General features: G+C 45.1%; 2 protein-coding genes across 2 annotated transcripts; one reads left to right on the forward strand and one right to left on the reverse strand.

The window, feature by feature from the left end:
* Positions 1–540: 540 nt before the first annotated feature.
* On the reverse strand, positions 541–1,385 carry LOC101756992. Its single transcript, XM_004978646.4, has one exon. The coding sequence runs from the start codon at positions 1,243–1,245 to the stop codon at positions 907–909; it is 339 nt and encodes a 112-aa protein (XP_004978703.1). The 5' UTR covers positions 1,246–1,385; the 3' UTR covers positions 541–906.
* Positions 1,386–8,015: 6,630 nt separating this feature from the next.
* Positions 8,016–9,040, forward strand: LOC101757391 (alpha carbonic anhydrase 7). Its single transcript, XM_022829179.1, has 2 exons — positions 8,016–8,082; positions 8,160–9,040. Exons 1-2 carry the CDS (start codon positions 8,016–8,018, stop codon positions 8,921–8,923), a joined length of 831 nt encoding a protein of 276 aa, XP_022684914.1. The 3' UTR covers positions 8,924–9,040.
* Positions 9,041–10,290: the final 1,250 nt, after the last annotated feature.

Below are 10,290 nucleotides of genomic sequence, written 5' to 3' on the forward strand. Positions count from 1 at the left end.
AAGACCTTTGGCTAAGCAACTGATGATCAAGAAAGAACTGTCTCGTGGCTTGGGACAACTGAACTATAGGCGATATTTTGATCTCGTTTTACTGGATTATTCACTCATCTCCCCGACTCGTAATTACTCTGTTTTGACGGTTGTGCTTGCTCTGCAGTTCACTAGTTCAGCTTCAGCTTACCAAATTAACTAAGTTACCCTTGTTTTTTCTTTTGGTCTCTCAGTCTCATCCCCATCACTTGCCCGCTCTCTACTTCTATTTACCTCAGGTATCGCATGCAGTGTGCGTTGTATACCCAGAAACAAGTTGCAGTTGTTTGCAGCAGAGCATCACACATGCAGTTACCTTAGGTTTTCAGTTACCTAACTACTTACTGACCGTGTACCACATGAAGTTTGCTAAGCAGTAAATCTTTGAAATTCTTTAGACTTAGCTCATCAGCTTCGTGCCTACGCATTGTTTTGACTGTCCATAACAGTAGACCAAGGTAAGATACATAGGAAGTGGACAATGAACAAAGATCAAACACATAGCAGAAGTACGTGAAACCCTTGAGATAAGTCCTGCCTGTTTATAGGCAAAGCTAGCTTTGCTGATGATATGTGGACACAAAGAGTGTGTCATACAACAACCTGCTTGATTTCCAGGATCATCTTTACCTCTTCTTTACATGCGTCATGCGTGTAAGCTACAAGAAATGGTAAAGAGAATCCCTATCTCAAAACTCCTACCATTGTACCATATGCCTATACCTATACTATCTTTATATATTTACATGTATATATGTCATATATCCACCACATGTACATGTTTTGCTTACACTTATTCCAAAAAGTAAATCCTGCAACTCGTAAGCACGATGATCCTTCTGTGCCTCCACAGGATCTCTGAAACGATCCCGGCTGCTATAGATCTCTGCCCTCTGGTATGCTCTCCAGCGCAGGCCGCCACCCTCCACAACAATCCTGTTCACGGTCACTTGCTTGTTCTTTGCGCATGAGACACACCATGTCGTCCAGCGACATGCCCTCCTTGTCCAGCATCTTCTTCAGCTCCTGCTTGCTGATCACCAGCTTCACCCTGACGGAGCCGGGGTCGACGACAGCCGCCGGCGCCTTCACCGGAAGCCGGCTCGTCAGGGACTCATCACTTCCGGGGGATGACACCTTGAGGACCTCGCTGCCGTCCACGACGCTCATGATCTTGATCTCCTTCCTGTCTTGAATCACCAGGCAATTTCCCATGATGATCACTGATAGACGATAGCTGCAAGTGCAAGAGGAGCTAGATTGTGATGATGAGAGATTGAGTGTGAGGCACGGTTTGGAAGATCACAATTCACAAATTTGGGGTAATGGTGTGTCTGTAAGCTAAGTGAGAGGGGGCAGTAGTGGATCGTCGTATTTAAAGGAAGAGCCTTGCGAATTCGGCCACATGGTTGGGATCATATTTCTTTAATGCCATTGGCCGACCAATGGAAGTTGCTTCATGTATGCAAAAGCTTATTATCTAATGATGATGAGACTAGGCCACTCAGTAGAAATGAGGGAGCCAACCTGCCCTTTTGTTCCTGGCTGTTCTTGACTTGGTTTTGACATGCTTTGTGTCAGGTCGATCTAGAAAAAGTTGTGGCGTGTCTCAAGCCACTAGGGTACAATTTGCTCTTATTAAGTCAAATTTATCTAATTTTGATCAAGTTTATAGAAAAATATATTAAGATCTATAATATCAAATAATGCATTATGAAAATATATTTCATGATCTATCTAGTGAAACTAGTTTAATGTTGTAGATATTTATCTATTTTTCTATTAACTTAGTTAAAATTAAAGAAGTTTGATTTAGGACAAAACTAAAATGATTAAAAATTTGGAATGAAGGAAGCAATACAAAGAAATGCTATTTTAGTTTTATAAAATCTTACTTTGCAAATGGCCACACTAAACTTATGTGTATTTGGAGTTCGAAAAAGTTTTCTAGGAAAACAAGTCGGCAATACAAAGAACATGCTGATGTAAGTATGACGTCACAAAACATTACAATGCAGTGGGGCCCACCGTTTGGGGCAGGCCGAATCCATGTTTGTGTGCTTGCTAGCTTTTGGAAAGTGGTGGAGGTAAGAATCATTCGCATGTTGTCGATTTTGCAGCTGAAAGTAAGGAAACGAATGAATCCAACTACCAATGCGCCTGCTGCTGAAGTGCAGGGGTGTATGTGCGGGGGACATGCTGAAGACGACCTTACTCCATTAATCAGCAACAACAGCCCACCACATTAAAACATGAATTGCACCAGATTGCTTTTAACTTTATAATTCCCTGCAAATCCCGGCATCTATGTATAAATCTCGTGTTACGCATGTTGTAATTCCGCGCGTGTTATATGCAGCTATTGTTAATTTTAGACAATTAGTTAATTATTAAGTATGACTATACCCACTATTGAATGACACTCGTGACTGGGATTGAATTTTGTAACTTCTTTCTGGGACCAAATGTCCATATGGGGATCTTGATGTCCTAAGTAATACTTTGAGAGTACTCCCTCCGTTCCAAATTGTAGGTCGTTTTGTCGTTTCTAGGTGCATAGATAGTATTATGCATCTAGATATAGTGTATGTCTAGATGCATAATAATATCTATGAACCTAAAAAGGTCAAAAAGACCTATAATTTAGAACGGACCGGGGGTACGTAGGTAACGTACTAGCAAATTCATTGAACTTTTTGTGTTGCTCCTTCGTTTTCTTGGTGGTCACTACCCTTTTGCAGCTGACCCATTCCTCTCAATTATTCCCTAGCTAGCTCCAGCATGAAAACTATCTTAGATTTATTCTCTAACCAAAAAAGTTAATTAATTTCCAACAGAATATGTTAAATGAGAGATGCATTGAGGGGATTGCTCAAAAGGTTATAAGAATTTAATCCAAACCCTTATTTTTTAAAAGAATAACTGTCTGTTTTAATATTTTTTGAGAAGGCGTAGCTGAGCATGTTTCAACTGGCATGACGTAAGCAGACGTTGAAGCAGCAAGACAAAAGTGCGTCATCATGGTCGGTCTCCATCAAAGGAAGTGGCCTTTCGGACATTCTAAAAGACCCACTATGATCCTATACGCTCTCTGATCTATGCTAGGGACCGCGTTAAGGCGCGACCTATCACGCACATAAACAACCGCGCCAATGTAAAGACAATGTGGCAACTTATATGGGTACTCCATACTTATAACAATATCATGTAATAAATATTTCTGTAGCAATCTATGTATATATTTGTTGGTAGGTTTACACATAAGTTATTACACATTTAATACATAACTAGCTACTACACATTCAATGTAAGTTGCTACCGCATAAAAATTATTCCTAGTTTTGTAGATCTCGTTACATGGAATATAGTGGTGTAATCGGAATTTAAAATGAACAATTCATAAAAAAAAATTATCACATTTTTTTAGAGATGGAAAAAAAATAAAACGTGTGGGCCACGGCAGCTCACTAGCAGGCTGCTCGGATCGCGCGCTTAGCCACTGGCGCGACCTGACGCGCACTACTTTTTCCCCTCTGCTAGTGCGCACTATGGTAATTGGCAAGCACTTTGCATTGTGCAGCAACGTAGCAGCGACTTCGTTATCATGATGGACAATAAAGTGAGACGCATGCACTGAACCTGGTCGTCAGTCAAATTGCCTACTAGAAGACTATTCAAGCATCAAGCCTCTAAAACCGAATGGAATAGCTACTAGCTCTGTGTCACACGGCTAATCTCTATAATAAGTATAATGCCTCCTTACCAAACTGAGAAATATATAGGCTGCGGTTTGGATCATGTATGCAACAATAAAGCTGCTCTCAATATTACCATATATACTCCCCTGTATTCCACGTTTTAGTTTCATCCTACGTCAAAATCCTCTAATTGTGACCAAATTTATAAAAAAAAGATCCATAGTACCAAATAAATACATTATGAACAGATATTTTATGATGAATTTAAATAAAATTAATTCTGTGACGTAGGCATTGGTGCATTTTCTGCAAATTTGGACAAGATTAGAGGGCTCGACTTAGAGGGGAAAAAAATCTAATATTTTGGAATAGATGGAGTATATACGTTAGCAATATGGCGAACCATCGGATCAACTTGAAGTTATTTTTTTCCCAGTGTCCATCGATCGATTTTCAGGATATAGTTCTTATCACTTTACTCGAGCTTAATTTTACCACGGTGCAAGGTGGTAGCTTCCAAATTCCAATGGACAAATAATAATACATGACCTTCTAGCAATACCATTAGAAAGGAGGCATGGTGAAGCCAAAGCAACACCGGTAGATCGATCAGTAGCTGGTGGCTGATCAGTGACGCATTTTTGCCTGCGTGCCCGTTGAATACTTTTTTTTAACCGTGTCGCGCGCGGCAGACATGGGCCGGTTTGATTCTTCGCTATTTCTTCGCACGCGTGCGTGAGAAAACAATTCCCTCGGGTGGGCCCGGACGTACGGCGCGGGGGCTGGCGTGGCGGGTCAGGAGTGGGCGAGCCGCCGCGCTAGTGGGGCGGCGCCGCCGCAAAGACCGCAGCCAGCTCGTGGGCGTCGCCGTCGACCGGTGAACGATCGGTGCCGCCGGAGGACGTACGCCCTCGTGCCCATGTACGGCGGCTGCCGGCTAGGGGTCGCCACCGCCATGAACATCGTCGTCGTCGTGTTGTTCGCACGCGTGCGTGACTAGTCACTTCTCCATCGATACCGGGATCGAGACTGCTTACCTAGAGATCGAATGCGGCTCGATCATTCTGCTTGGTGAGGTTCTTCATATATTCTAGCAATAATATCCATGTCTAATCTCCTATTCTCCTCGCATAGATGTGGCACAGGTCTCGGGTAAGGAATCAATACTCGTAACCTAAGAGGGGAGAGGTGAATTAGGCAGCTTAAAACTTTACCCTATAGTTTTCACTACTTTCACATCAAATTTAAACTAGATCATACTATCAAGATATGCTACTATGGTTGATCTAGTGTGAAACTCTAACCATCGGATCAACCGTTGCCCTAGGGTTGTCTTCGTCTTCTCTGCCAATTGCTCCGACGCTACTAGAAAACCCCCAGTCGGAGCATCCGATGCTTCCTAGAACTCAAGTTGATTTTTCAGTTGCACCAATTGCTCCGACGCTTGCTCCGGTGGACCATCGGAACATCCGGTGGTGCTGATTTTTCTAAGTTGAATATCACCACTTGCGCACGAAAGATACCGTCATTTGGATGCTCTAGAATTATTCGCTCTGGATTTTCTCTGCCATTTGGATGCTTGAATACCATAGAATAATTCTAGATACTATGACTTAGTCACTTGAATATCATAACTTGGATACTTGAATACCATGATTTCGTTATCAAGAATACCATGATTTTGGACCTTGCCATGATTTGGATTGCATACTTAAGACTATAAGCATGCTAGACAATCCATTAGTCCTAATGATTATGTTGTATCTCAATCACTAAAATCACAAATATGACCGCCATGTTCACTGCACTAGCGAACTCACGAAGGGCACGACGTTCTTTGCTGCGGCGAGCATGGTGGCCCGGCCAGTGCCAATCCGGTGGCGAGCATGGTGGCCCGACAAGCGCTCCTTCTCGGTAACGAATGGCCGCGGCAGCTCTGCGTGCCCCGACGGCAGTTTAGCCAACTCCGGCGAGCACGGCGGCCAGCTGACAACTCTCTCCGTTCTTACGACTACACACGTGCAGCGGCGGCCACGATGAGCACGTCGTTGTTCCCGGCGGCGGCCCGGTGATACTATGGGCCCTCAATACGAGCAGAGCCACTAGTGTGCCTTACATGAAGAAGCACAAACATTCTGCTATATAGGACCATGCAATGTGCGTAGACGACATACAAAACAAGCAGCAGACGAGCCATATACTCAAATTTTACAATGTTAATGGAGCCATTAGCGTTAAAATTGGAGCCAACAAAGTTAAAATACTTTAAAATTAGTTAAAAGTTTTTAAATTCTTAGTGGAAATTTGCATGACTTGGGGAGGGGGCCTTGGCCCGTATGGCCCCCTACCTACGTCACTGAAAGCAAGATGGGCTACGATGTGTTAAGTGAGCTGGACCGCTAGAGTTCAACGTGAGATGGCCCATGCTACCTGCAAGCCCACGGTAGCCCACTATATGGTACATGCCACCTGCAAGTTCACGGCGGCACCAAATGATTCTATGTCACGATTTTGGCTGCTAACACTCATCTTTGTACACATACGTGATATTCAAGAGAGAAAACTTACCAATCATGACTAAGCATCAAGCCGATGATCTCGTAAACTTACACAAGGATAAATCTCCTATACGTGTACAAGTCTACTACTCATCACAACAACCATTTCCGCACCGTCAAGGCCGGTGAGCCACAGTAAAGTCTTCTCTTCTCCCTTACCGGCGAGGCTGGGATTCCTCTTTCCATGACTGATGAGGTCGGAATTACTTTGTTTGAGATCGATGATGTTGAACACTTTCATCACTTCATTACGGAATCCGCACGACGGGGCTAGGATGTCTTTTGCTAGAGGACGACGAGGCGCTAGCACTTTATTCTTTGTGCTTATGCATACTCGGAGATGATTCTTATTCTGCTCGAAGATGGTACTCATTGGTATAGTTTAACCGGAGGTGTTCCGCAGCCCAACGCTACGGATGTAAGTAACTGGATGCATTTTGGGGCCACGGGATCCAGAAACCAGACAATCATGAGATTGTAACATGTAATTCCATAGTGAACCAAAAAAAACGATATTTTCCGTACTTGTTTTTTGTGTTGTCCAGCATATTTACTCTATTTTTGCATACGGATGTATACTGGCACGCTCGCACAAGTTAGTACTACATACGACCTGTAGCTCTTAGAAAGCTCCTCGATCGGGAGAGCATTTCTTTCCACAAAATAGTCATGTCTGTGTGTGAGCAGTTATAGGAAAGGAGGAACGAGGGCAGGGTGAGAGAGATCGAATGACGCCACTAGTTCGTGATGTTGCCACCTCTGGCTGTTTGGAGTGGAGGAATGTTTGCTTATTACATTTGGGCTTTCAAGGGTGGGGGGGCATTTGCCCTCAACCCTGCCTTGGAGGTAGATCCGATCCGACAATAAGCAGGTACGTGAAGAAGGAATGAGGGCAGGACAAGAGCAAGGGCTCGCATAGAAAGAATGTTGCAATTTGTGATGAATGCGGTTGGGATAGGAGCAAGACTGTAACTCATTGTCGCTAGAGATGAGATGACGTATCACGAAGAGTCGATTCTAGTGTTGTATAAGGAAAAATCGAATATTGACTCTTGGGTCCTCCTTGTACGGGCGGTCCTAAGCATACTTCTTGTACTTTAGTTGCATAAAATTTGTGTAACTTGCAGTCCGAAGAAATGAACGAAATATAGAACGTTGGGATTTCATAATTAGAGTGTTAAGATTAAGAGGAATCAGTATGATAGATGCCGAAGCTTATAAAGGAGATTGCTACTTCTTCTTCTTGTTTTTTCTAAGTGAGAGAGAGGGCCTTTCTTCAGTTGGCTGACTGAGAGCGTCACTCTTTTACTAGTCCTCTGGGCCTGCACGACATCCAGCCTTTTCTGCTTAGGCTGTGCAGAATAATGTGGGCCTCTCACGGTTGTTAACTAGGTAGGTGAGACTCTGAAGCAACATGCAGCCCAAGCGGCAGGCAGCTGCAAACTGCTGAAGCTTCCATGGTAACGGAATGAAAGAAAGCCTAATTTTGGCATGGCTAAATTCTTCAAGCAGGTTTCCACCGCAAAATTCACCCTCTCTAGCCAGTAGCTGCTCCTGTCCGCTCGAAATCCATCCACCTCACACGTCTCCGTACATATATGCACGACGAAAAGCCAGACCGGGTCTCCGATCCCTCCCCCTCCAGGAGCTTTCTAGGTTCGGAACAGAGACGACGAACACACGACGCACCGGCATCAGTGACGACGTGCAATCCTACGGCGTGCCGGCAATGGTGTCTGCCCGTGCGGCCATCGGCCTCCTCGTCGCCGCGTCCTCCCTCGCCGTCGTTCTCTCCGGTAGGTGATCCATAGACGTGCGTGCCTGCGCGGCCATTGATCGATCAGCAGTTAATATACGCTTTGATGACGAGCAGATGGCGGCGGCGGGCCGGCGTACGGGTACGCGTCGGGGAGCCCGACGGGGCCGGAGAACTGGGGGAAGCTGAGCCCGGCGTACGCGGCGTGCGGGAAGGGGAAGCAGCAGTCCCCCATCGACATCGTGACCAAGCAGGTGGTCCCCAACCCCAACCTCGACTCCCTCTCCCGCACCTACGCCGCCGCCAACGCCACGCTCGTCAACGACGGCCACGACATCACGCTCAAGTTCGAGGCGGGCAAGGTCGGCAACATCGCCATCGGCGGCAAGGTCTACAGCTTCGACAGGATGCACTGGCACGCGCCCTCCGACCACACCGTCAACGGCCAGAGGTTCCCGCTGGAGCTCCACCTCGTCCACAAGAGTGCCGACGGCGCCGTCGCGGTCATCGGCATCCTCTACCAGATCGGCGCCCCCGACTCCTTCTACTACCAGCTGAAGAGGCAGCTGGAAGAGATGGCCGGCGACAGGTGCCACTTCGGCGAGGAGGAGTCGCACGTCGAGGCGGGGCTGATGCACCTGCGCTCGCTGCAGAAGCGCACGGGGAGCTACTTCCGGTACATGGGGTCGCTCACCGTGCCGCCGTGCACGGAGAACGTGACCTGGAACGTCCTCGGCAAGGTGAGGCAGATCAGCAAGGAGCAGCTGCAGCTGCTCAAGGCGCCGCTGCCCGCCAGCGACGCGCGCCCAACGCAGCCGCTCAACGGCAGGACCGTCCAGTTCTACAACCCGCCCAACAGCACCGTTTCCTTCCAGATGTAATTCAGATTTCGGACATGTAATTGTTGAAGTATTTTCTCCTAACTACAGTAGTAGGTAGGGAATCAATCAATCGACTAACTATATGTTAATGTAAACCACTGATAACTGTCAAATGAACTCGATCGCTTTTACGTGGCTGCTGATATGATATCACACTTTTTGTTTGGTGTAACATTTGTGACAGTGCTGAGTAGACATGTGGCCACATGTACTACATGTGGAGCGGCCTTTCCCAGTAGTTGTGTAACACATCGGTAATGTCTACCTCAATTTGCATGGAAGGACCTATGGAGATGGACTGCATGACCTAGAAGGTTCAGCTTATGTTCAGGTGGTTGTGAGCAATTCAGTATCAGGCGGGTGTGTCATGTGTACGAGGGTGGGTTTGGCAAATGACAAGAATGGATAAAGAAATTAATGGTGGTTCTCCGATTGGACATATAAGTCCATCTAGATTATCCTAATTCAGTCTCTTTACCTTCGACCATGAATATATATAAAATTTAACATAGATTGCAAATACAACATTAGCATTACTAACTTCATCATGGAAATACTTTCATAGCATATAACCTTTTTATTTTATATAATATATTTCTATAGATATTGATAGTCAGCGCGACAAAAAGTGTGATTCGCGAGACAATCCTATCCTATCAAATGGACTTATGGTTTCCAATTGGAGTCCAAATATGGCTACACTATGCCACAAAGTTCTTTAGGTAGTTTGACCATATTAGGCTATAGTGTTTGGTTGTTTGTCACACCTTACTTAGTCATGGAGTTGTGATAATATGCCCTTGGGCAGGCTAAGTTAGTCAAGTTTGGTGTGAAAGTGTGACAACACTAGGCAATCTTTGGCCATGAACCAAACTAATAAGCATCTTGGTGGGAATCCAGAGTTTGATTCAAGAGAATTCTTACCCAATATTTAGTGTGTGGAACTAGAAATGAAAATTTTTATCATAAACCGGGATAAAACGGTAGAGGTGTATCTATCCTCCACTTAAAAATACAGTAAAATTCACACCCATCCTCTTCCTAAAATCAGTGGTCGCTGGAAGTTATCCTCATAAAACCCATGTAATTCTTATTAATTTCTTGTCTCATCAAAACAAATTTCCTCCATGAATAACTGCCAACTAGGGTCAACCAAACGTACCATATGCAAAAACATAGGAACAAAGTTATTCACAAATAGATTCAAACCATATTGCCACAACTCGGAGCACGATATGTGTTTTTCCTGAAACGACGAGTACACTTGCTACAGCTTACCATGATACCCATTTTGCTCTCAGCATGTTCTTCAGCAGGTTTGCTGCTAGTGCCTAGTGTCGATGGTAGCACACTATAACAAGACCAAT

This window comes from Setaria italica, chromosome VIII (assembly GCF_000263155.2).
Source record: "Setaria italica strain Yugu1 chromosome VIII, Setaria_italica_v2.0, whole genome shotgun sequence".
NCBI classification, from domain to species: Eukaryota; Viridiplantae; Streptophyta; class Magnoliopsida; order Poales; family Poaceae; genus Setaria; species Setaria italica.

Excerpts from the sequence above, each read along its gene's own strand:
- LOC101757391 (XM_022829179.1), top strand. The coding sequence starts at position 8,016 with ATGGTGTCTGCCCGTGCGGCCATCGGCCTCCTCGTCGCCGCGTCCTCC. Across the intron at positions 8,083-8,159 it reads CCTCGCCGTCGTTCTCTCCG|ATGGCGGCGGCGGGCCGGCG; the intron begins GTAGGTGATCCA and ends GATGACGAGCAG.
- LOC101756992 (XM_004978646.4), bottom strand. The coding sequence starts at position 1,245 with ATGGGAAATTGCCTGGTGATTCAAGACAGGAAGGAGATCAAGATCATG.